Raw genomic sequence first — 27,589 nt, forward strand, 5'->3', positions numbered from 1 at the left:
TACAAGACTGATGAGTGATGGCACCCGTTGGTTTATACACCCAAACAAACAAACAGAAAGTGAAAAAGGACGCCATATAACAAGAAACACAGTTTATCAAAGAAAAAAAAAAAAGAAAAAGAAACACACAGAGCCCAGAAAAAAAGAAAAGTTACCCATTGAGAGATTCAGAGGGAGATAGAGAGAGGGATGCCTGGTTTGGGCATTTGATTTGGTATATTGTCATTGCTATATTGCTCAACTGTTTGGTTTTGACAGACCTTCAAAGTTCCTTTCTTTGTGTTCGTTTTTGAGAAACAGTTATACCGAAGGCGGTTCTTTTTCAATGCCAAGCCATCTATTTCTTCTGAGATCAGGTTATTATTGATTGTTCTCTGTTTTGTTTTGAATGCAAATTCATGTTTATGTTGCATAATTTACTGTATAATTATGTGGTTTTTTCTTTATGTGGGGTATATTGAGATTAGGCATTCGGGATTGCTTGTTGATAGTTTATTGTCTTGTCTATGTGTTCTAGGGTTTTCATGCAATAGAAAGCTATATTGATTTATGAAGTTTGAACTTAAGGCACCGCTGGAAGAATATTTTGGATTAAAAACCAATGGTAAAGAAACTGAAACCCACCATATTGGGATTTCTGTTTACATAAGAGAAATTAAAATTGGGTTCTGGGTAAACTTGACAGCACCTTGCAAGAAAATAACTGCAGATAGTTGGGAATTTGATCAACTTGGAAAGAAGTACTTAGGTTTTACAACTTGTGGGTTCCATTTGATCACCTTGGGTTGTACATTTCCTTTCTATGTGTTCATTTTTGTTTTTGCCTGGATCTTATGGAAGTTTGGGTTTTTCAAAATGAATTCTGGAAATATTAGGAAAAGGAAGTGTCTGCAAGTATAAGAACTTTCCTGTTTTTACAAAGAAGGTTCTTAGTTCACTTCATAAATTGTGCATATGATATATACCTCGAGATCTTGTTAAGGGCCTAGGTTCCAGTTCAAGGAACACAATAATGACTGGGCAGCTGTTGAACACCTATTCTTGGTTTATTTTTTCTGTTTCCTAGGAATTCATGAGGTTCTCAGAAGCTAATGTCTAGTTAAGTTTTTGGAGTTCTGGGAACAAGTAAAAAGAAATTTAACCATGAGAAACTAATTCTCCGGTCATATACTAGTAAGATCCTGAATAAGTGTTAAAAGATTGTTTTTGGGATATGCAGCGGAAGCTGCTATATATGTAAAAAAAAATAAATGCACTGAAAGATGGGTAAATGCCATTGCCAAGAAAAGTTAATAAATGACCAGAACAAAAAATTTACATTTGTCCAAGGTCAGGGTGGCACCAAGTGATGCTTGCCAAATTAAAGTGGGATTGTATAACGTCGAGGTGTAATCTTGTCATGTTGTAATAGAAAGAGACTGCATTTTGCTTTGAGAAACTTCATGATGTTAGTACATGACAGTTGTAATCTACTATTTCATCAATGCTTAGAGTCATAAGAATCCTTGGTTATTGACTGATGTGGAAAAAGGTAATCGTCACAAATCATTTAAGATCTAGAAATTCACCTAATTTCTCTGGCTTTGTAGGCCTTAATAAAGCATTGAAGTAGATCTGTCTTTTTTTTGAGAGGAAAGAATAAGAAGAACGCATTAAAGGGGGCTCTCTAGGGGATTGCCTCCCATGTATGTATAGACCAAAGCTTAAGAAATACAAAGATGCAGCAAAGAACAGTGCAAGGCATCTATTAGATCACCAAGGAGGCTATGGGCGTTGAACAAAATACTTAAGGTCTGGAACCAATCAGCGATAAGGCTAACAAATTAGTAGAAAGCCCTTCAAAAACTCTCCAATTCCTCTCATGCAAATAGTTTAGATAATGGCATGAGGAACAAATGCAAAGTTTGACTTTTGACTACGAATACCATTCCAAGCAAAAAACTCATCTCAAATAGAACTACTCATCATCCAAATGATACCCAAAAGACTATTAGTCAATTCCCGTACTCTTCTCCCTTCATGACAACATTAAAGAAGATGGTTAGGAGATTCATTGTCTCACATACAGATAAGTGATGTGAAACCCCTTCTATTGAGATTGTCCATCTGAGATCCAAACAACTTCTCAAATAGACAAAAGGAAATGTGTTAGAAGAATTTGTATATACACACGTGGCCTTCCAACATGAATTGAGACGTGATTTCTATTCAAAAAGCCAAAAAATAGTACTTCATAGAGAACTTTCTATTCTTGAGCCGGGTCCATATCTGGGCATCGTGGAGATTTTGGTCTACAAATAAGAACTAATGGTGGCTTATTAAATCTACATACTCTTAAATTTCCTAGTTACTTCTGTCGAACTAGATCTTGTAAGTACCAATTTTTGTTTTGACATGAAGATGACTTGGGAGTAGGGAGCTTTTAGTGCTTTCCCCTCTTTATCTTCTTATTGGGTGAAAGGAGCAAAGGAAGCTGCTTGAAAATGCTTCCAAATTATTTTTTCGGATGGAATAGGTTATTGGGAGCTTAATTTGTTATTTTTTATTTCAAAGAAATTTGTTAACTTTTAATGTTTAGGAAATTTTTTCCCTAAAAATCTGAGAAGCCTTACTCGTTGGCTCATGGATCCCTAGTCTTTTTAATTTATATCATACTCCTTGAACTTTCATTCTTTGTACCGTCAAACTTCCATTCAAACTTTGACAATTTGAAATTTAAATTATATCACGTTACTAAAAATGTGGGGTTTCCTTTTCCAAAAGTAATTAATTAAAATCTCCCCATAATTATTTTACACCATGCTTCTTTTTTTGAAACAAATATTTTACACCAAAAAATCTTTACTGGTTAAACCATTCAAACGTATTTTTACTTTTTTGTCTTAGAGTAAACGGGCTTTTCAGAATTTTGGTGTCGAACAATTAGGCTTTTCTATATCTTTCTTTCCGTTTGATTTTTCTCCAAGAAGATCTCTATATTCAAAATTCTGGTGTCGAACAATGTGAAGAATCTATTATATATGTTGCTTTTGAGTTTAGATTAGGTACTTAACGCTCAAAAGAAGCATTGAAGTGGAAAACTCATATTTGACAAAGATCTCAAATTCTCCAGCAGTACAGAATCAGTATGTCTGCTTCTAATAATCTTCAAAAGATGTAGTACTTTTAATTTCTGGGTGTGCTTAGCTTATTTAAGATGTCTACTTTTGACAACAAAGGTTATTTGCTGTTGCTGTTAACTTTCACGATAACAGATCCAAGATAAGCTATTCGATTAAGTTGACGACTTGTTACGAATTTTTGTTGTTTTGATCAAAGCTGATTTAATTGACTGATTAATTATGTCTCTTTACAAATATTTTTGGTCTTGCCTTGTTGAGCAACTAGTAGGTTGAACTTTTCTTTTTCCTATATAGATTAGGGTGGAATTTTTCTTTTTCCTAAATAGATTAGGGTGGACAGAGAAGGAGTGATATTCTCTCTGAAGCAAAACTCATTATTCTTCATCCTATATAGACTTTGCAGAGAATTAAAATTTAAGGGTGGTCATCGACCATTGTTTACCTTAATGGTCGATACGTCCCTTCTCTATAGAAGGTCATGGGGTTCGAGTTGGACTATGTTCTTGCTTGTGTTCAAAAAAAAAAAAAAATCAAGGGTGGTCAATACACGACTGAAATTTTAGAGGTATAGGGGCCAAAGAGCCAAAGTTTTAGGATTGTTGGAGGTAGTTTCCCAGTTGAATATTTAAATAAGTAAAATTAAAAGATTAAAGACCTAAATACCAAAGGCCAAATATTATACTTTCGCAAGTAAAGTTTTGTAAAGAAGAGTCAGATATTTAGGTCTTATTCTGGATATTGGTGTAGTTTCTTCAGGTGACAATTTTGGTACAAGGTTCTCCTCCTAGTTTGTTGAAGCTGCTTATTTTGTGTATCTGAAAATTAGAAAAGGATGATATGTGTAGTTTGATGTTTCAATTGACAAATGGCAGATGTTTTCAAAATTTGATGAGCATTCTCAAGGTTGCCGTGGAGAAGCTGTTCGAAACACAGAGGAAAAGAAAATTGTTGATTACTTCCGTCTAAACCTTCCAGAAAGTTCTTCACAGCTCTCAATAGTCAGTACAATGTCTGAAATCTCTGCACCTCGTTTTGTGTATAGCCGAAGAAAGTTACAGGGGAAACCTGTAACCTTCGTTTTTGCAGAGGCTTCTGCAAACACAAAGAGAAGTGGAGATTGTCTTTCTGTTGTCAGTACTGATTCACCTTCACCAGCATTGGAGGTTCAATATGGAGTTTCTCAAGTTGAGCCACGGGCTACAGTTGTTGAAGCTCCTCTCATGCCTTCACTTGTATGCAATGCAGAGAATCATCTCTCAAAATTAGTGTCCATCAATGAATGTCCAGTTGTACAGGAGTGCACTTCTGATGAAGGACGAAAAGGTTCCATGCCTAAGAGCATAGATATTGATAGTATAAATGATAGTTGCTCATCATCAAAATCAAATGTTGAACTTGCTTCAGCTTCCATGAAGGCTGAGGGAGATGATAATGGTGAATGTTCCTCTTCTAGTGTAATACCTGTCGAAGTCATGGGAGAAGATCTATCAGAAAGGGATCTCTGCATCTCTATACTTAGAAGCCATGGCATCCTTGAAGGACCTTGGCCTATGAGGACTGATTGTTCTACTGAAGACACTGTTGTTAGCAGCAGTAGCAGCTGTTCCAGGTCATGTAAAATTTGTGGTCAGTCAGAAACTACACTGAACATGCTAATTTGTGATAACTGTGAAGAAGCATTTCATACAACATGTGGCAATCCCCGCGTAAAAAAAATTCCAGTTGATGAGTGGTTTTGTCATTCATGTTTGAAAAAGAAGCGAAAAATTCTCAAGGAGACAACTGCAAGAAGTTCAACAAATATCACCAATGCAGTAGGAAAATGCAGAACTTCATGGTCGAAGGCTGAATCTAATTCGATAGTATCGATGTTGAGGGACACTGAACCATATACTACAGGTGTTCGAATTGGAAAAGGCTTTCAAGCAGAAGTTCCAGATTGGTCAGGTCCACTCAATCAGAGGTTATTTCTGCTATCTTTATATTTTCTTTTAAAAGAATGATCTAGGCAGTTTGTGCATGTTCATTAACTTTAAGGAAAGTTTTCTAGAGGTCTGCTAAAAACCAATTTCTTTGTGAAGTCAAAGAACAGATTTAACTGAATCTAGTATGCATAAATCTGAATGGCTGTTAATTTTATCCTTTGCTTTCTGTGCTGACTTTATAGTCTGGATTTCTGCATTAAGAAAAATAATTTAAGATCTACATTTATGTTATTGAAAAGAAACATGACAGTTTTTCCGTAGTGCTGGGCATTCTACTGAATGGTCTTTAGAGAGCATAAGGTGTAAAGGTGTGAAGAAATTAGCAACTTTTGTGTTGGATATTTACTTTTCATCCCTGACTTTCTTCTCTGTGTAATAACTGAACTGATTTTATTCAGTCCCGTGTGCCTTTATCTTAGTTTTGTCTCCTAAATTAAGTTGATTGGAAGAGATGAAATCTTGGGAATTATGTTGAACTTTTCAAGATCACAATCCTTTTTTTAGTATATTTAGAACGATCTTATTTTGAGCAAGGCAGATATGACTAACAAATTGTTTGGGTTTGGCTCAGTCAATTTGGTCAAGTTTCAAGCAGATCAAGGTTATAAATGGGCTCTACAAAAAAAAAGAATAGTTTATTTGTGTATTTGGTTTTTAATTTTATTTTGTTGAAAGTTAAAGTTGATATCAAGCATATTCAAGCTTGAGACTGGGGAGGCTCATTCTATTATTTGGTTTAAATCCAGAAGGACTTAAGAGTTGTATATAGTCTTTATACACAAACTGATACAAGTCTGAAATGAAAGTCAAATTAAGGTTGAATTCTAGAGTTGGCTATTAGGATTAGTAAAGATCGAAAAAAAGATGATTGTTTTCATTCCTTTGTCTAACATATGGGTTATTTGGTAGGAAAAGGAGCCAAAGAGCTTTGGGGACAAGTTCTAAGATAAGAGATTATTGACTCCAATGTCCTGGATTTTTGTTAAAGGGGTCTCCCTCTCTCACTCAAAGGAGGATCTTGGAGACTATTGATATTTGACTAACTTTTAGCTATTTCTTTAGCACTTGGGTGGTCACCTCATTGTGCATTGTTAATATAATATCTTTATTCTTCTTGAAAAAGTTTGAAGCTAAACTCGAGCTCCATGATACACAAGAAACTAGGTTTAGCTCGGTTTATTTTCAACCCTTATTTTGCATATCCTTTTCTATTTTTTCTTAGCAACCTTGCAGAAGCTAACTATAGCTTATCATGGAGAGAGGATTGAAAGCTTTAGGCTATTAATATAATATCTTTATTCTTCTTGAAAAAGTTTGAAGCTAAACTCGAGCTCCATGATACACAAGAAACTAGGTTTAGCTCGGTTTATTTTCAACCCTTATTTTGCGTATCCTTTTCTATTTTTTCTTTGCAACCTTGCAGAAGCTAACTATAGCTTATCATGGAGAGAGGATTGAAAGCTTTAGGCTAAGTTTAGAAAATGAAGTTTTGTGGAATTCATTTGGAAATCCAATCTAGTTTAATTAGGTGAAGGTAAAAGATTTATCTTCAACTAGGAAATTTGAGTTTATAAGTTATTTAAGTAGAATTTAAACAGTGTTCCAAATTTTATTAAATTTCAGTGAAATTTGAAATATATTGTTCCAATGGAACTTTAACTTGCTAACTAGCTGCCTTTTTTTATCATTTTCTGATAAAATTATTCTCTCCTTGTCGAACTAAATGTAATTTGTAAACAAATTCGACAAATTTTCTTGAGTTTGTTCAAGCATGGCCTTGATCAGTGGTGTTTGTGGGAGAGTTTGGTTTCCCTCCAAGTCATCCACTTTTGTTTGGAATTAGAAGCTTGTTTTCTGTAGTATCAGAAGAATTTAAGGGAAAAAAAGTGGTGATGTCACGCATTTTTGGGCAGATGATATTCTTTTTTTTTAAAAAAAATATTCAGATGATATTTAAAAAAAAATTTTGAGGAGACGATATTGTCCTGTGTATATTCAGTAACTGATATTGTCATAAGCATCCTTTGAATAATTGATTTCTCATGTGCATTATTGATCCATGTAGGACATCTTTTCATAACATTTTCTTTTTATTTTGACTTTTATGCAGGGATGTTAATACCATTGGTGAACTACTGGAAATGGGTACATCAGAGTGTATTAATTTGCATGTAGGTTTCATTTTGTGTAATTATTTGTCATAGCATTTTCCATTTTGCTTAGATTTGACTCAATATCGGAGAAAAAGTGACACATCCTTCTTTGTAGGAGTTTAATGGTGACAAGTCTTCTGAACTTAGCTCAATAGGTAATTGGCTCCAGTGTAGAGAGGCTGTAGAAGGTGATGGAATCTGTGGAAAGTGGCGCAGGTAAACTAATAAGAATATAGTCTGTTGGGTAGTTTTGGTTGCTTTTGGATCCATATTTGACAAGAAAATGCATTATTGTCTTCTTTGGATAGAAAGTGACAAGAAGACACATATGCCAAATTTTCTTCAAAAGATAATACTTAACTTTTTTAATGAGAAGAAGAAAAAAGTATGTCACAAGGCACCAAAGAGTACAAAACAGAGGAACATACAAAAAGGTTGTAAGGTCCCTCCAAAAATCAGATAACCTAAAATAGGGGATTATTAAACAATAGGTTAAGAAAAATGAACATTGTTAAGTAAAGAGGGTTTCTCTCCTATTAACCCAGAAGATAGCTTGATAAATAAGAGCAATGCCCTTTTATCATTCTTATCAATTTCAATTCTTTCCCAAACCCAGATTTTTGCAACAGTTAACCCAGAACAGCCAGTTAAGATACTAATATTTGAAAACCTTACGGCCAAAGTGGCTATGGTGGCTTCTCTTGGACTCTAATCTATTATGGAGTGGTGAAGAGTGAGTTTAGGCTGCTTCAAAACAGGTAGGTTACTAAGGCTGGGGCAACTTTTACTCATACAAGCTCCTAGAAATCTATTGTAGAGGTGTATGATTCTTTTTGTCTTTTACTTTGAGTTGAAGGTAGGTGAGGGTCTTGTTTTCTTTGTTGGGTGGGGAAAGAACCCTTTCTCTGGATTTCTTTAACTTTACAGCCTTTCCACAAGATGTAATGTCCAAACCACTTCCTTCTTGAATCCCCGTGCTAGTCGCATTTCTTGCAAAATTCTTTTTTATTGAATGTTAAACGGTAAGTGGTCTTGGTGGTTTACTTGTGTGCGCGAACATAGTTACCCAGTGCTCATTTTGTATTGTTGTGAGGAACTTTTGTATGTTTATGGTTTATGTAAGCCTTCTTATGCATTAGTTGGGATTTTGTTGCTTGTCACTACTTGTTTGAGAAGTTTGGGAGCGGTAAAGTAGCTGCTACTATGGGGATTTAATGGTTTCTTTCATGATTTTGAGCTTAGGGACTAACCTCTGTCCAACGCTCAATACTTGGTTGGCAAATAGGAGTGGTGTTTTCATCTTGTATTGATCATTTTCTTGTCTCAAATAGTTGGGATTTGGAAAGATGTTTTTATGGATTTGGGTTAGAAGTTTCTTCCCATTCTGTTTTTGAACACTTCACCATCTTTTTGGTAAATGGCCACTTTTATTGGCGGACCCACTCGGATTTCTTAGGGAATATTAAAAACTGGTAGAGGGACTTCAACCCTATGGATAGGGTCCCACTTTGTTCTGGTTTGAGAATATGCGATTGATCCGTCCAGGTTTCTTGGAGAATATTAGAAACTGTTGATGGGAGTTCAATCCTGTGCCGTGAGAGGGTTTTAGGATCATGAAGAAGTCGCAATTTATTCGGGGAAAATTGAAGATTTGGAACAAAGGATTTTTGGTGATAATCTGTTGTCATTTCCCCATACGTGGGCTTTTGGTGACTTTTTCCAGAATTGATAGACTCCTTGTCTCTGTAGAGTGGCAGTTGTACGTGGGCAGCATGTGTTAGAAAAGACTTCAGATGGTTATTTCTGATCATTTCCCCATAAATTTGTTGGCAGATGACATCAGATGGGGACCATGTCCTTTCAGGTTTGATGACAAATGGTTAAAAGTGTATGAGTTCTAGGATAAGGTAAGGGAGTGGTGGACGACCATAAATCCTGTGGGGAAGGCAAGCTTCAGGGCTCAACAAAAATTAAAATTTTTTAAAGCTGAAATCAAGAAGTGGTGCAACGAAGAGGGATTAGATTTGACAGGGAGGTAAAGACAATGTTGGATGACATTAAGGGTATAGATGGAAAGGGAAGGGGATGGACATCTGATGACAAAAGACATGGCCAGGATAGAGTCTCTAAAAGTTGAAGTCACTTCCAGGTTACAGATGGAAGAGATCTCTTGGGACAGAAGTCAAGAGATAGATGGATAAGAGGAGAGGATCGAAACACCAAGTTCTTCCATAGTATGACCAGGTATCATCAAAGAAATAACTATGTTGAGGCGATGAAGATTAATCATAGAGTTGTGACGGATAACAAGCAGTTAAGAATGGAGAGGAGAGGTTTTATCTCAAAAAAAAAAAGGAATGGAGACGAGGGGTTACTTTCGTAGGTTTTATTGGGAAGAGGTGGATTGGAGGCCCAGTCTGGATGACATTGACTTCAGAGTCCTTGATGACTCAAGCAGAACAGTATTAGAGAGATACTTCTCGTAAGAGGAGATTTTTAACAATTTTATGTTGTTTAAGAGAGATAAGGCTCCTGGTCCAGATGATTTTAATATGGGTTCTCTTTAGGAGTTTTGGACAGTTATGAAGGAAGACATAATGGACCTCTTTTAGGAGTTGCATGAAAATAGGTCTTTTATTAAATCCCTTAATGTTTCTTTCCTGGTACTCATCGCAAAGTTTAGTGGGGCTCGGGATATTAAGGATTTGAGACCCATTAAACTGTGGAGTGCATCTATAAGTTAATTGCCAAAATCCTTGTAATAAGGATGACAAAGGTCGTAAGGTGATTGACGATTGTCAATATGCTTTTGTGGGAGGTAGGCAGATAATGGATGCAGCTTTGATAATAATGAAGTGGTTGATGAATTGATATATAGAAGGAGGAAATGGCTTTATGTAAGCTTGACATGGAAAAAGCTTATGATAATGTAAACTGGAGTTTTGTTAATTATATGCTTCAGAGGATGAGTTTTGGTGAAAAGTGGAGATGGATAAAGGTTTGTACCACCACCACTTCTTTTAGGGTCCTTGTTAATGGAGACTCTACATCTTCCTTTAAAACTTTTAGAGGACTGAGTTAAGGTGGCCCATTATCTCCTTTACTTTTTATAGTGGTAGTGGAAGTCCTGAATGGTATGCTTATTAGAGTAAGGGAGTGTGGGCTTTTAAGAGGATAAAAAGTGCAGGTAAGGGATCAGATTGAGGAGATATCACATTTACCTTTTGCAAATGATACTATGCTATTTGGTGAACCAGAGAAGAGAGCTTTGTTGAACGTCAGATGTATGTTGAGGGGTTGTTAAGAGGTTGCAGGGCTTAATATTAACCTTGCCATGTTTGAATTATCGAGAGTGAGGTCGATAGGTGATTCGGTCAGTATGGCAAGGGCTTTAGGATGTAGATATGTCGATTTGCCTATCAAGCATTTCAGTTTAGCTTTGGATCCTAGCTCAAATAAATAAGTATGTGAGATCTGATGGTAGATAGATTTGAGAAGAGGTTGGCAGGTTGGAAGAAGGGCCTATTGTCAAAAGGGGATAGACTCAGGCTCATCAAGAGTACCTTGGACAACCTTCCTATTTATTACATGTCTCTGTTGACCATTCTGAAAAGCGTGGTAAAGAAGTTGGAAGTCGTACAGAGCAGGTTCCTGTGGGTTGACACGGGTGAAAGACAAATTCATTTGGTGGCATGGAGTGAGCTCAAGAAGTCTCTACACCTTGGTCGCTTGGGCTTGCAATCTTTGTAGGGGATGAATAACTATGGAGATTTTTAACGGAAGAAGAACTAATATAGAGAAAAATAATTGTAGCAAAATTGGGCATGGACGATAGAGGTTGACTTACCAGAAAGAGCACAAGGTCACATGGGAGAAGCTTGTGGAAAAAGATTACCCAAGGGAAAGATAATTTGTAGGAGTGTCTATGGTGGAAGATTGGAAAGAGGGATAAAGTTAGATTATGGAAGGATCAATGGCTGGAAAAGAGCACTTTGGGGGCACGTTTTTCTCAAATTTATGCAACTGCACAGTAGGAAGACATCAAAATTTGTGACTCTCTACTTGAGAATAGTAGCGGTGGGAAGGAGTAGCAGGTGCTTGTATCGAGATATCTCAATGATTGGGAGATTGAGGAATATGAGAAGTTATTAGAAAGTTTATCTTACATTTCGTTGGATTGAAGCATTGATACACCTCGATGGTGCTTCACATCCAAAGAGTCTTTTTCAGTTAAATCCCTTTACAAGAAGCTATACAGGTATGGAGATAAAAGTATATGTTTCCCTATTAGGTAGATATGGAAGACCAATGCCCCACCCGGGGTTTCTTTTTCTTTTTCTTTTTTTCTTTTTGCTTAGGAGGCTAGTAAAGAATTTTTTTTTTTTTTACCATTGACAACTTGAAGAAGAGGGGAAAGATATTGGTCAATGCTTGTTTTCTTTGTAAGAGGGATAAGGAGACTTGTAAGCATGTTTTGCTTTGATGTCTGGAGGTTTACAAGCTGTGGAAATTAGTTTATGAGCTGTTGGACGTTAGTTGGGTGATGGCATGATTAGTGAGGGAAGAAATTTGGGCGTGTAGGGGTGTTAGAGGCCGGTAGAAACAAATGGACATAATACCACTCTCTATCTTTTGGGTAGTTTGGAAGGAGAGGAATATCAGGGTTTTTGATGGGGTTGAGAATGTAAATGGTTTTGATATCCTTAAGAATAGATGGTTTCAGAACATTGGGTTTTTGTTATAGAGTCATCCTCTTGTTTTTATGGAGGATCTAGCGGAACTTGTTGATATGTTAATTGTAAATTTTGTACATGGGTGGCACTCTATTGGTGTCTATAGTAATACAATTCACACTTTATTGTTTTTACAAAAGGGGTTTTTTTTGTGATATTAACATTAAAAAATGCTATTTTTTGAAGAAATCCCTGTTTTTATAGATTGTTTAAGATAATAATGCTACATATGCAAATTGCTAAATTACCTAGGGTCTTGGACGAGACCATCTCTATCCATCAAAGAGCTTTTGATGGTGGAAGGAAGGTTTTGGATGCTTCCCTCATTGCTAATATGGTGGTGGAGGATGTTAGGTGGTCTAGAGTTGAAGGGTCAGTGCTTAAATTGAATTTTGAGAAGGCTTGTGATCGGATGAACTGGGCTTTTCTTGATCGTTGGATGGAGAAGGTTTCGGCCTAGATAGAGATGTTGGCCATCGATTTTTTTTGTCCTCTGTCATGTTTGTGTTTTTAGTTAATGGTAAGGCTAGAGAGTGGTTTCGTGGACATCGTGGGTCGAGGCTAGGTTATTCTTTATCTCCTTTCCTTGTCAATGTTTTGAGCTGTATGCTCTTGAGAGGTTTTGAGACAGTGGTTTCAAGGGTCTCAAGATTGGTCATGATAAACTGGAAGTTTTCCACCTTCAGTTTGTTGAGGACAAGATCTTTTTCTTTTTATTTATATTTTTTTTGAATTAAAAAGTATAGAGTACCATTAACTACAAGCACCAAGGGAGTCCAAGCCCATGCACAAAAATATTTACAAATCATGTGATATCTATTAAATCACCAAAATCTTTCCTGGAGTATAAAGGTTGACCCATTACAAAAATCTTAGGGTTTGAAACCATTTCGCTCTATTCTTATCAATATCCTCTCATCTGCATTTGATTTCCAGGATTTGAAGCTCACAATTCTCCCAATCCGGCATGTATCCGGATCCTTTCTTCTCCACTCAGCTCGGCAATGCCACCCTCCTCCGTGCAATTTCTGCATAACTTTTTTTACTCTTCTCTTCCAATCTCATCTTGAACTCGGTTTGGCTGCTAGGGCAACACAGGTACACTGGAGCAGCTTTGCCCATGTTTTCTTCCTTCCTTCTGCCTTCTTAACAGTCTGCACCTCACTGTGTTTAGCTGTTCCTTCCCACCTTTTGCTTGCAACCTCAGCCTAAGTCACCATCATTTTCCACCATCCTTCCGCCTCCTTTTCCTCCGGTATAACTATGCGCCATGTACGGTCCCCTCTTTCCTCTGTAAGCACAAGAAATCTCCCCCTCCTATTTCTCCCTAGTGCTACCCATAAGTTATCTTCTCCCTTTCTTGCTTCTTCCCCAAAAATTTTCACCCTTGCTTCCTTCTAATTATCATGCTCCGTTTTATAATGTGATCACCATATTGCTATGTTTTAGATTATCTTGGGTTTGCAGTTGGCCTTAGGTAGAGCAGCTTTGCAGGTATCAATGTTGAGCTTCAGTAAGTATAGGCTTTACTGCTTTTATGGGTTTCGATGTCTTACATGGCCCTTCACTTACCTTGGTGTTCTCCCGGGAGGAATCCTCGGGCTGGTTCCTTTTGGGATGCTGTTGTTTGTGAGATTTCAAAGCACTGAGGCTCTTGGAAGGGTGCCCGTTTTTCTTTGGGAGTAGAATAGTTCCTAAAATTTCTTACATTTCTTTTTAGCCAAATCACCCATAACCCAATAAAGAGAGTGTGACATTAAAGAATTTTTTTTTTTAAAAATAAAAAGAAAATATTATTATGCGCAATATACAAAGGGAGTACCACTCATATACAAAATAGTTACATGTCAATCAAGTGGTCCATGACAATATCAAAGTCTTCTCAATCTTTGATGTCATGACCCAACAAAATAGAGCTAAAAATATGAATTCATCTATTTCTAATTCTTGTAAGTTAGTCTCTATATCTTTAAAAACTCTCTTATTTCTTTCCTTCTACATCACCCAAAAAATAGTAAGTGGAATAAGAAATAAATTACTTTTTTTTTTTTACAAAAACCCACATAGGCCCACAGCTCATTTCTCACACTATCAGTCATAACTCAATTTAACCCTAACAACCCAGAAAGAGAGGTCCAAATGCTGTATGTCACTGGACAAGATAATAATAAATGGTTGCATGTTTCCTCATCATCATGACATAAGTAACATCTATTAACCAAAGAATTCCCCTTCCTTTTTAGCATGTCAATAGTCAAAATACATTCACTGGCCGCTTCCCAAGGAAAAAAAGTCATTCTAGGAGTGGCTTTAGACTTCCAAGTCTGCTTATAAGGTGCTGACTTGCTTCCATTGTTGTCACTCTTAGTGAGAAAGCTATACAAAGATTTCACCGAGAAATCTTTCTTCTCATCCAGCTTCCACAGCCTTTTGTCACTATCATTATTCAATTTCATCTCATTCAGGCACAAAAGCAGACTGCTATACTCATCTATTTCCAATCTTGTAGATTTCTCTTCACCTTCACATTCCACACCCTTCCCTCCCCCACATTCTCATACATCTCCTCCACCTTGGCATCCTTATTGCTAGCAATATCAAAAATTCTTTTAAATCTGTCCTTTAAGCTGAAGTTTCCCATCCATTCATCATGCCAAAAACTAACTTCACCATCCCTGCCGACCTGCCAGCCCACATAATGCCTAATAAGATGGCTGTCATCCCTTATTTTTCTCCAAATGCTCAACCCATGAGGCTTGAATATACCTTTTCTTCCACTCTCCCTTTCCCAATCACCCCATCTAGCATGCACTACCTTCCACCACAATTTCTCCTCCTCCTCAAGGGACCTCCACAATCATTTCCCATGGAAGGCACGATTTAAATCCATTATTGATTTTAAACTGAGCCCCTCCTCCATAACCAGTTTTTTTACCTCCTCCAACCTTATAAAATAGTATTTCCTATTTCTATCCTCATCACATCAAAGGAATCTACATTGTATATTTTCGAGTCTTTTTGCAATGCTGGCCAGAATTGTTAAAATGGATAGATAATATATTGGTAAATTAACAAGTGTACTCTTAATCAAAATAAGTCTACCCCCTTTAGAGGCCAACCTATTTTCAAACATCTCAATAATAGACTACTAAGTTTTCACATCTTTATATTTGGTCCCAAGTGGGAGACCAAGGTAATTAATTGGTAGAGTAGTAACTTTGTAACCCAAAACCATGGCCAAGCTTGCTTCATCTCTTCTATTACCAATCCACACCATTTCCGTCTTTCTGAAGTTGATTTTAAGCCCAGAAACCATTTGAAAGCAAAGTAGAATACATCTCAATTGTAAAATGGCATTAACTTTCGGCTCGCAAAAGATTAAAGCATCATCCGCAAAAAATAAGTGAGAAACTCTCACTCTTTCCTTCCCCTTCCCAATATCTACTCCCTTCAATAAGTTCAATTCCTCCATCCTCTCTATCAATTTACTAAAAGTCTGCATAACGGTAAGGAAGAGTAATGGTGATAAAGGATCTCCTTGACGAAGACCTCTAGAAGACTTGAAAAAAGTTGAAGGTCCCCCTTTAACTATAACCGCAAAGGAGGTAGAAGAAATATATTTTCTAATCCACTTTCTCCATTTACACCCAAAACCCATCCTACTAAGTATATAGTCCACAAAATCTCAACACATGATTATGTGCTTTCTCCATATCAATTTTGCATATAAGGTCCTGTTTCTTCTGTCCTACTAAATCATCCATAACTTCATTGGCAATCAATACCGCATCGAGAATTTGTCTCCCTTCAATGAAAGCATTTTGATTTTCGTCAATCACTTCCTCAAGAGTTCTAGATAATCTCTTTGCAAGCACCTTGGGGTAACATGAAAGAGTTTTAATATCTTTATTCAAATTCTGTATCAAAAGAACATATGAAAGGAATCTCTCTATTGTGTTTTGGCAAAGCCCAAGAAACAACAGAAGTATCAAATGAGAGCACCAAATTCTCCAAGCTCTATCACAATGCAAAAGTCTCTGTTGCTCTGAAGCATATCACATAAATTCCCATGAATAAAGCACGATTTGGTTAGGAAGCATGAAGCCAATCATTATTAGTCATATTTTTCAAAATCAGAGTCCAAACAAACTTCAATGTTAAAGGAAGCAAGAAACTTCCCAAAACTCTCTTTAAAAATGTCATTATGGGAGGCAAGATCTTGAGTTTGAAAAACATAATAAGGTTTGCATAATAGAGACCTAAGGTTCCAAAGACCAGATTCTATGATTAAAGTTATTAGATAAAACAACATAGTCACGTAGGTGAAGCAGAGAGGTTATATCATCAAAATCTGGGTCATTAAGGTTCCCAAAGAAAGACATGTTATAAGAAAGTGAATCATTAAAGTACTATGAAAAAAAAAATGGGGCATGATGAGGCTGGGACAAAATATACAGATGAGGGAAGTGAGATGCTAAAGGAATATTATTACAACAAGGGTCTTCCCAGAAAAGGACAAAGAACCATCATCCACCCTTATTTTGAGCAAGGGTAAAAAAGCATTGTAAAAGTTGAAAATAACTTTCTAGGGGCTCCTTTATGTCCTCAAAACAACGACTTGGAATCCCATTCACTATGATGCAAAAAAGTGTTCTTAATAATCCTATAATATAAAGAGTTAGACTCTAAAGAAAAGCGCCAAAGCCATTTAGCCAGAAGCGCCAGATTTTTACAATAAGGATTAGTAGCATCATATTTCGAAAAAAAAAAAAGGATTACCAGCATCAAGACTACCATTAGACTTTGATAAACAACATCTCTCCCATAACTAAGTGGTTTTTAGAGGAATCACCCAACGCGGACCAAAGAAATTTCCTCATCACCCTCTTAATTTATTCTGCAGCACCTCTAGGTATTTTAAGAGAGAAAGATTGTAGAGTAGAATGCTAAACAAGCAAGAATGAGTAAGAGTAAGCAGACCACCCATAGAAAAAAGAGTACCTTCCAAGATCCATGCGCTTAGAGACTATTCACAACAGGGTCCCAAAAAGTTGATAGACCTGGGATTTATTCCCCAGAGGCAAGGTAAAGAAAAGGTCATTGTAAAACATTATAACCAATTCAGTTCATTAGATCTGTCAATTTTTACATGCCAACAATAACCACTCTCTAGATTTGCCATTAAACCAAAACAGCAAAAGCAACAGAAGAGAAACTTCCAGAGATCCAACCTTGCAATCCAGCACCTAATTCTTTCCTCTTTAAGGCCTTATCTAAGAAGGCCCAAGTCACATGACAATAAGTTATCTTAAAATCCAGTTTGAACACTAAAGCATTATTCTTCAATCTCATGAACTGCTCTACCACCTTATTAGCAATAAGAGCAGTGTTCAGGATCTCTATGCCACCAACAAAACAACGTTGGTTTTTCCTATCATTGAGTACCTCAATCAATGAGAAATCACATTAGAAAAATCTTATAAATAGTCATTATCAAATGATTGGATGAAGATCAGAAACCTTAATAGAGCAATCTTTTTAGGGAACTAAAGTAATAAAAGTTTTCATACTAACATTGTCTTCCTTGCTATTAAGATAGAATTCCTCAAACCTTAACGTTGTCTTCCTTGATGATATCCCACTAGCATTGGAAGAAGAGAATAGTGAAGGTATGGATAAAACAATTTTGGAAGAAGGCAATAGTGATGGAATTCCTCAAAAACCTTAATATCTAAGATAGAATTCCTTGATGATATCCCAACAACATTATCTATACCAAGGTCCCAAATAGCTCTCTTACTTTTAGATTTCTTGAAAGGTCTCTTAATCCTCCTAGCTCGATTTCCATTGATTGGGCAACAAAAGGTTGATCATTTACCTCATCCCCATAGAGATATAAAAAACAGTAATTGAGGAGCCAATCATTTCTTGATCTCTCTCTAATCTACCATTCTCAAGTTCTAATGTCTTAATGAAACTTTTTCCTTTTCTTACAGTTGACAATTATATGAAAGAAATTAGAATTAGCATCTTCTGCTTTAACTTGTTTCATTTTGGATTTCTTATGCCAATTAATTTCTTCTTTAATCAGGAACTTCTCAAAAATTTTAAAAGAAAACTTTCTCATCTATTGATCATTGTTAAGGGTGTCATAGTACGCAAAAAGGAGGATGTGGAACTGATGGAACCAACAAAAGGAAGGAGTTTGAGTATATAGTTGGACTGCATGGGATAGGAGTATGGGTAAAAATATGTATGAGAAGAGACAACTTTTAGCATCATATTTCATGGAAGGTTAGTAATGGGGAGAGAGCTTTTGGATGGACATATGGCTCAGAGAGGACACGCTTAAAGATAGATTCCCATAGAAAAGCAATATTAAGGTACAAAGATATAACAGTAAGGGAAGCATTTAGAGATTTTGGGGGTGGGAGGGAGTGGTATGTGAAAGTTTTAAGGAACCTTAATAATTGGGAAATATATGCTTACAAATCTCTTTTGAGTTTACCGTCTTCTGTATCTTTGAATGAGAGCGATGATCAACTAATTTGGACGTCAACCCAAATAAGTCTTTTTCGGTTGTGTCATTTTATAAATATTTGGTTAAAAATGACATTTTGGAGGATAAGTTCCCATTTCGGCAAATGTGAAAATGCTTCCCTAAGAATCGCTTTCTTTACTAAGGAGGCAGAGCGTGGATACATTTTGACTATTGACAAGTTGATGGGAAGGGAAAAAATTTTACTGAATGGTTGCTACCTTTGTAAGAGGGCTAGAGGAGACTTGCGACCATATTTTACTACGGTATCCTCTAAGGTATAAATTATGGAATATGACGTATGAGCTATTACGAATAAGCTGGGCTATGGCAAGTAGTATAGGGGATGAGATATGGGCATGGAAAAGGGTGAGTGAGGAAAAAGCATTTGGGTCTTACTCCTATAATTTTTTGAGTAGTGTGGAAAGAAAGGAATAAAAGAGTTTTTGAAGGAGTGAAAGAGGAGTTTGATAGGATTAAGGATAGATGGTATCTAATTTTTGGGTTGTTTGGTTATGAGTAACTATTTACACTCTATGGAAGATTTTGTAACCTTGTTGAGATCCTAATTGATGTGTAAATATCTTTTGTATATGAGTTGACATCCCTTTGGTATTTGTAATTAATGAGTGCTCGTTATACTTTTTGTTTAAAAAAAATAGTTGGATTGGAAGTTGGTTTCTTTAAGGAACTAATAAAAATTAGAATTCTTTAAGAATTTCTACTAAATATTTAAATTTAGATTTAGATTAGGAAATGGAATAAAGCTAGGAATATGATTCCTATAATTGAAGTTAGACTTTAGATTAGAAATTATGATTCATGGAATTAATAATAGAATTAATTACATTAGTTTTTATCTAAATACGCATATCATCTTGAATAAAAGTATTAATTATTAATCGATAGGGTTTTTCTCTAAAAGATTAAAAGTTATCTTAGAAGAGCCTCTTCTGGCACGGTCGGAAAGTCGGGAAGTAAGCAGCTTACTTGCTTTAGGACTTTATACTAAAAGGCTATGTGACATGATCTATAGCTCGGGACCCATGACAAATTGGTATGGGAGCCAGTGATCATGTAGGACTTCAAAAGTTTCTAGTGACAATATGAGACGTTCATGAAGTAATATCAGTAGGATTATGCCCGCTTAGAAGAGAGGTAGGACGGGCTGGCCACTTAGGTTGAAAGCCTCTCCTGGAAATTATCAACCATAAGAAGGAAGACAGTTGATACCACTAGGTCGATAAAATGAAAAGACAAGAAGCTTGTTGACTCCGACAACAGTACAAAAGGAGGAAATATGGTGTCACTATTGATACAACTAGCTCGATTTAGCTTCCTTATAAGTATCCATATTATCATAAATAAAAGCTTCAACTATTAATTCAAAGAGTTTTTTTCCAAGTGACTTGGAATTCTCTTAGACCAACCTCACTATAGGGCAGGAAGGCTAAAAAAATGGGAAGTAAGCAGCTTGCTTGCTTAAAGACTTCACATTGGAAGGCCTATTGAACAAATCTAGATTGCGAGACTCTGACAAAGGACATCTATGGAAGTCATATTGTCAAGGAAAGAAATCTCCTTAAGAATATTGGATTTTCTGATCTAATATAACCATTAACTTCCTTATTCTAAATCTTCAATATACCTTCAAGGAACTGTAATTTCTTCATAAATTTAAACCTTTCCCAACCTAGCAAATTATATACTCCGACCACCAAGTTTCGATATTTTCCAAAAAGTCAAGATGGTTATGCACATTCTCGAAATGGAAGGGAGGTAGGATCCAAACTCAGACATCTAGATTCTAGGAGAATAGGGAAATGGTTGGAAACATTATGGGGCAGAACCTCTTGAACCAAATAGGGAAAACACTCTTCTTATTTGTTAGGAACCAAAAAATGGTCAATGTGAAAAGAAAAGGTTCAACTTCTATTCACTGATCAAGTGAATTGAGCATTGGGTAGGGGAAGATCTCTTATCTTGCAATCCTGAATAAAATCTTTAAAGCCTCTCATGATAGTTGTGATTCTATTATTTGTCAACTTTTTTAGAGGCTCTCTGCAAGCTTTACAATTAGCCTCAATACATCACAAGAGGCCACATATATCCGAAAGAAAAGAGAGTCCTCGTGGAGGAAAGAACGGAAACTGGAATGATTGAGCCCGTTCACATAACACAGCCACCAAGACCCCTTATCCACAATATTCAAATGGATAGAAGGAGAGAGAGAACCCTCAACTTGGTCAACATAAGATACCACTTTAGTGTTCCAAATCACATAGATGCCCACGAAGGCCCCAAGGGAGGGAGTTGAAGGATTATCATTCAAATCTAGAGCGTCCCAAACACTATAGATAAGAGTTGGATTGATCGTACCCAACTTGGTCTCTTGGATTAGATCAATATCTTGGCTTACTCTAGTAATAACCACCTTGATCTTAACTAAGAATGTTGCTGAAACCATTGAGATTGCAACTTATGATCTACATAAAGAATTAAACACCTTTTCTATTGTTAATATCACTATAATGAATGATAGAGGCAAGCCTTTTAATCTCCATATTAGCACACTTTTTCCTCTGCCTTCCTCTTATTATCTCATTTTTTATCCGGAAAAAAATTGTTAGACTCTTTTCTCCACATTCACCACGAATACATATATGGCGATGAGGGAGAAGAGGGTGGTGTTGGCCACGGAGATTGGAGAAAGATGTAGAGAAAGAGGAGAGTCAAGCGGAGGTAAGGTGGAGGGAGATTTGAAAGCAAGTGTAGAAGACGTTAAGAGGGAGACATAGAGGGAGATGATGATTTCGGATGAGGAGATTGCCAAAGAGATATCAACGTAGGGAATGGTGATGGCAATAAGAGGGAGGTTGATGAGGTTGATTATAAACTGACAATGATCCTGGTGGAGATTGAGGAGGTAGAAAGAAATAACCAGTGAGGCGTGGCTATGGTGGAGAGAGAGAGAGAGTGGAGAGAAGATCCGGGATCTAATTGAAAAAGAAATTTCAAGGTGGATAATGCAAAATATTTAAAAGATCCATTGTATGTTGGGAGTTTCTTTTGAGGGTTTAGAAGATAAAACAATGGAGTTGTTTAAGGAAATTGAGAGTAGAAAGGGAGGAAATATGAGGGATGGGGAGCAAAAAAGCAAAAAAAGAAAGCAAATAAGGTATGGAGGAATCTAGAGAGTTGTAATATTGCAGGTTAATCGATATGGTGCATCTATCCTGGAATGTTAAGGAAATAAATGATTGTAAGAAAAGATAGGTAATTAGAGGATGCATGAGTAGATGGAAACCAGAAGTCATCTATTTGTAGGAGACTAAACTAGAAGATTGTCATGATTGGGTTGCTAGGAGTTTGTAGACGAAAAAGAAATTGGATTGTATGATTTACCAGCGAGGGGAGCATATGGAGGGATTATAATTTATGAAAAGAGACAACTCTTAATTGTTTGGAGGTAATTAAGGGAGAGTGTTCTATATCTTCTTTGTTCGAGATTCATAGCAATGGAAGAAAATGGGTATTTACAAGAGTCTATTATAAGATAAAAGGAAGAGAGAGAGACTCGTTGTAGAAGGATTTAGACGAATGCAAATTGAAATATGATTTTCTGTTGATGGTGGGGGGAGATTTTAATATAGTTATGTGCAGAGAAGAAAGGTCTTTTAAGGGGTTTATCCTAATGAATTTAAAGAGACCTTGGACAAACTTAATTTATTGGATCTATCCCTCATGTGGCAAATGGACTTGGTTCAACCAAAGTCTTAATTTAGTACAGTCATGTATTGACATATTCTTAGTTTCAGTCTCATGCCATTATTAAGCTCCAAAGATATGCTAGAAGCTATTGTCAAGGATTATTTTTGATTATTTACCTATATGTTTGGTAGCTGATGGTACCAAGTGGGAACATGCTTGTTCAGATTTAAAAAGAAATGATGAAGGTTAGCATTTTCTACAAGGTTGAAGAGTGGTGGAGACACTTCGGGGTGAATGGTAAAGCTGTGAATGACATAATTAAGCAATGGTGCAAAGTGGAGGTGAGGGAAGAGGAGTATGCCAAAGTTTTACTATAGGAGGTGGAGGTTCTCGATAAAGAAGAGGATGGGGTAGGATTGTCTATTGAGGAACGGTTAGAAAGAAATAAGTGAATATTGATTTGGCTAGCAGTTTACAAAGGGAAGAGATTTCGTGGACACAAAAATTAAGGGCCAGGTGAATAAAAAAGGTGATAGAAATATCAAATTCTTTCATTGTATGGCTAGTCACTCTAAGAGGATCAATTACATGGAGAAAATGGTGATTGAGGATAGAGTGGTGATGGGCAATAAGTAGCTGAAGCAGGGGGTTAAGACTTCTTTTCCAGCTTGTACCAAGAGGAGTTTAATTGGATACCTCAACTGGATGGTATTAGTTTTAGAGCATTGTGTGATAGAAGCTGAGAGTTGTTAGAAAGAGAATTCACGAAGGAGGAAATTTATGAAGGATTTATGCAATGTAACAAGGACAAAGCTCCAGAACCCGATGACTTTAATATGGGCTTCATACAGAAGTTCTAACATTTAATGGAGGAGGATATTCTAGAGAACTTAAGAGAGTTTCATGAGATGGGGACATTCGTGAAATTTTTAAATTCAACTTTTTTCGTATTAATTCCAAAAGTGGGAGAAGCATCTAATATAAAAAATTTCAAACCTATCATTTTAATAGGGATTGTGAACAAGCTCATTGTGAAGATATTAGCTAGAAATATTACAAATGTGTTATGAGAGGTAAGAACGCATTTGTGGAAGAAAGACAAATCATGGATGCTATTTTGGTAGCAAATAAAGTTGTAGATGAACTATTATACCATAATAGAGATAGGATCCTATGCAAGCTTGATATGAAGAAGGCATACGATCCTGTTAGCTGGGGTTTCATCGGTTATATGTTGATGAGATTGAGATTTGGAGGGAGGTTGGTGCAAGTGGATTAATTCATGTGTCACAATGACATCTTTTGCAGTATTAGTGAATGGTGGACCATCGTCATTTTTCAAGAATACAATAGGTCTTAGGTAAGGAGATCCTTTATCTCCATTGTTGTTTATTGTTACTATGGAAGTTTTGAATATTTTGATGTTAAGAGTTAAGGAAGAGAGATTACTTAGAGGGCTTACGGTGGGAGCCGAAGAGCAGGCAAAACACAGAGGACATGTTAGTTTTATGTGAACCGAATGAGAATGCACTGCTTAATTTAAGATGTGTTTTATTGTGCTTTCAAGGGATTTCGAGTCTTAATATTAATCTTGCCAAATCTGAGTTGGTGAGACTAGATGAAGGGGCAAATTACACTAAAGTTTTGGGATGCAAGGTAGAAAAGCTTTTGATCAAGTGTATAGGTATGCCTTTGAGAGTGAAATACAAAGATGTGAGAATGTACGACCCTATTGTGGTCAGGTTCGAGAGAGAGTCGGCAGGGTGGAAGAGGAATTTGTTCTCTAAAGGAGGGTGTCTTACTCTTATCAAAAGTACGTTATCAAACTTATCAGTGTGTTATCTGTCTCTTTTAACAATTATGGAGAGTGTTGTAAGGAAATTAGAAAAATTATACGGTGCAGATTTCTATGGGTGATTTGGAGGAGAGAAAGAAAGATTATTTGGTGGCGCAGGATGTACTCAAAAGACCTCTACATCAAGGAGGGTTATGGGGAGAGAATTAGCTAGGCAATGGCAGGTAGTGTAAGGGGTTAGATTTGGACATGGAAGGGGGTGAGTGGTAGGAAAAAAATATTTGGGCCTCATTCCTCTTACAATTTTTTGAGTAGTGTAGAAAGAAAGAAACCGAAGGGCATTTGAAGAGATGGAAGAGGAGTTTGATAGGTTAGACATAAATGGTATCAAATTTTAGCTTATTTAGTTACGGAGAACTATTTATATTCTATGAAGGATTTTGGTAACCTTATAGAAATACTTATTGATGTGTAAATATTGTTTGGGTTACCAGTAACTATTTATAATCTATAGAGGGTTTTGGTAACCTTACAGAAGTGTTTATTGATGTAATCTATAGAGGAACCCCCTTAGTGCCTGTAATTAATGAATACGCATTATACTTTTTTTTAAAAAAAAACAAAAAGGTCCATTATTTTTTGGGTGCTATACTTGCAAATCATTTGAGTTTCTTACCCATACTCCAACCCTACCAAATACAATTTAGACTTTTCTCCCCCCTTTCTGGAAAGGTCTTTATAAGGTGAGAGCTTCTTGTGGATGGTGGTTCTAAATAGGGTAAATACGATGACTTACCTTTAGAATCATAGATCTCAAAGAGTGCTTTCTTTTGATGTTTGTTTTTTGTGCTTCCACACTTCAGTGTGCAATCACTGCGTGAATGTCTGGAGGATTTGGACAAGATTATTTTCTTTTCATGCTTCTTGGGTGTGTCCTCTTGATTTAACCTTTTTATGTGGCTTTGATTGGAGAGAAATGCGAGAAATTTTAAGCAAAGGTCTCATTTGTTTGATGGTTATTTTGGAGAGGACCAGTTTTCTGTTTCTCTTTGGGCTTAAGTCTGGTTTCTTTCTGGAGAATTCTTTTATCCATGCCACACAAGGATTTGATTGCTATCTTGTATGATGCAGTTCTTATTTCATTTTTATTTTATCCTCCTTTAGTTTGTAATCTGTTTGTGTTTTTTTCATGCGTTTAGCCCAGTAGACTTATGCATGTGAGCATTAGTATGTAAATATTAAAGTTATCATCTTCTCTATGAATTAAAAATTTAAGATAATTGTTAACCTGACAATCATTTAACATTACGTTATTTTGTTAATGGAACACCTAAACATACATAGTTATGATATTTTTATAAGAATGGTAATAAATATAAAGTTAAAAAAATGCTTAGTGTGTAGTCTTTATTTAATCAATATTTTTATATACCCAGGGCTCCTCTTTTTGAAGTCCAAACTGATGACTGGGAGTGCTTCTGCTCTGTCCTCTGGGATCCATCACATGCTGATTGTGCTGTTCCTCAGGTGGTAACTTTCTCCAATTTTGGAACTCCTTTATTTATATAATTTTTGTTTCTTGATTATGTATTGCTATAAAGATACTTGGAAGGAAGGTTATACTAAGTGGTTGCTCTAGTAGAAGTAGTGAATATTTTCGAACCTGGGATTTGGGAAGGGGTCATCTAAGTGGCAAATATTTAATCATTACCCCGATCAATTGTTTTGGTACTTTAATTGATCTATCTGAAAATTGAGTAGGATTATGTTATTGGTCTGGTTAATGATTCATTCAAATGAGATCTTGTTTCTATTATACATTAAAAAAATGATTTCTGGTATGTGCATAGTGAGGCCAAGTTAAGATATGAAGCACAAAGGTAATTTTTTTACCTGTGAGAGTTATGTAAATGGCTGCCATCATTTTTTTCTTGTTTATCTGAAAAAGCTTGAAAGGGAATACTGTACTTCATTTAGTTAGGACATTTCTCCAAGGCCTCCTTCATCACTTTTTTCTTGTTTATTTGAAAAAGCTCGAAATAGAGTACTGTATTCATTTAATTAAGACAGTTCTCCAAGGCCTCCTTCAGACATCTCCTTTTTCTTGTTTATTTGAACAAGCTCGAAATAAAGTACTGTACTTTATTTTTTAGTCCTCCTTCAGACATTTTATTGTGGGAATTTACATTCTGCTTGTTTCTTGATCATTTCTTAGCAAATTTCTAATTCTATGCATTTCCTCAGGAGCTGGAAACTGATAAAGTGTTGAAGCAGGTTGAGTATATTAAGAAGGTTAGTTTTGTGCTTTCATCTGGTTTGTGGTTTTTTTGCATCAAAGATTGAGTATAGGTTTTGTTTTCTTCGGTCCCATCTTTAGATTATTATTAGTAGATTGGGGTTTTCCACAAGCACATTACTATGCAGTTCCTAGGTTTATTGATTTCCTTTTGTTTCCTTCAGTTTATTCATATAGCCATTTGTAATTACCTACTTTTATTATCTCTTCACCAAATGGTTAAGAGTAATAGTTCATGTTGTACTTGCCAGTGCCCTTTGGGTATAATCATGCCTCTTCCTCGAACATATTAGGATGCAAGAGCGAGCTTGTATGCAGTCCATTTCTGCTGTGTGTGCAACTTACGTATTATCATGTGGTTTGGTACCAACTTATGTAACGTTGTGTGGTTCAAGTTCTAGTTTTCTTCCCAGATTTAAGATTCATCATTTCTGCCCCTATATAAAATTTCCATTTTCTCTATGATGGCTTGTTGGAGTTGTACGTCTCTTGTTATCAAAGTTCTATGATATTGGTTATCTTTTGGAGATTAACAAGTTTCATGTCCTGTGTAGCTGAGGCATCGGATAGTTGCTAAACGGCGCAGACTTCATCAGACCAGGAGTGATGGTTCAGGAGACACTACCCGAGTTGTGACAAAAAAATAGAGTTCACCGCTTGGCAATTTTGGCAACTGGAATATACCGTCAAATATATTCTTGTATATTCAGTTTTTAAAATCCAAAGATAAAAATTTTCGAGATATACCTCCATCAGAGTGAACATCCATTATAATTGTAGTGAGGGGAATCAATATGCAATATATGAGCTGCAGGCATTTGTGCCTTGGACATGTTTGGATCAGATAGAAGTTTCATTGCAAGATCCACCTCCGATTTGATATTTTATTTCTTGCTGCAGATATAACTTCATAGCAGAATGTAGCATATTTTGTGGACAGAATGACCTTCAGGTCCAATTTGATTTTAACATGATTTATTTGGTTAATTTCATTCTCATTTTCAGGGGACAAACAGGAGTTTGCCCTTATATTCTAATATCAGAAGGGTGTTTTTCCCGGAAAAGTCAAGATTGGAGAATCATTTGATCTGACATGCTATAATTGATATATTTCCACCTTTTCATACTAGTAATTCAACCTAGTTTTTCTTATGCTGAAAATGGTGGCTCTGAAAAGGAAGAAACTGCAGAAAGCAAATTCGTTTCCAAACAGAAGTATTTGATTCCATGTAAAATCGCTTTTTTTTTTTTTCTCA

General features: G+C 36.2%; 1 protein-coding gene across 2 annotated transcripts; it reads left to right on the plus strand.

Moving 5' to 3' along the window:
- LOC110825010 (RING/FYVE/PHD zinc finger superfamily protein) lies at window positions 1-27,320 on the plus strand. 2 transcript variants are annotated; one of them, XM_088208304.1, is made up of 7 exons: window positions 3-356; window positions 3,995-5,085; window positions 7,218-7,278; window positions 7,376-7,476; window positions 25,474-25,564; window positions 26,282-26,329; window positions 26,888-27,320. In XM_088208304.1, the coding sequence occupies exons 2-7, from the start codon at window positions 3,995-3,997 to the stop codon at window positions 26,978-26,980; spliced, it is 1,485 nt and encodes a 494-aa protein (XP_088064430.1). In that variant the 5' UTR covers window positions 3-356; the 3' UTR covers window positions 26,981-27,320. The 2 variants fall into 2 exon arrangements, with proteins under 2 accessions (XP_088064431.1, XP_088064430.1); XM_088208305.1 differs by lacking the exons at window positions 7,218-7,278; window positions 7,376-7,476 and having other exon boundaries at window positions 1-356.
- Window positions 27,321-27,589: the final 269 nt, after the last annotated feature.

This window comes from Carica papaya, chromosome 7, assembly GCF_054855325.1.
Source record: "Carica papaya isolate Zhongbai chromosome 7, ASM5485532v1, whole genome shotgun sequence".
Classification (NCBI taxonomy): Eukaryota; Viridiplantae; Streptophyta; class Magnoliopsida; order Brassicales; family Caricaceae; genus Carica; species Carica papaya.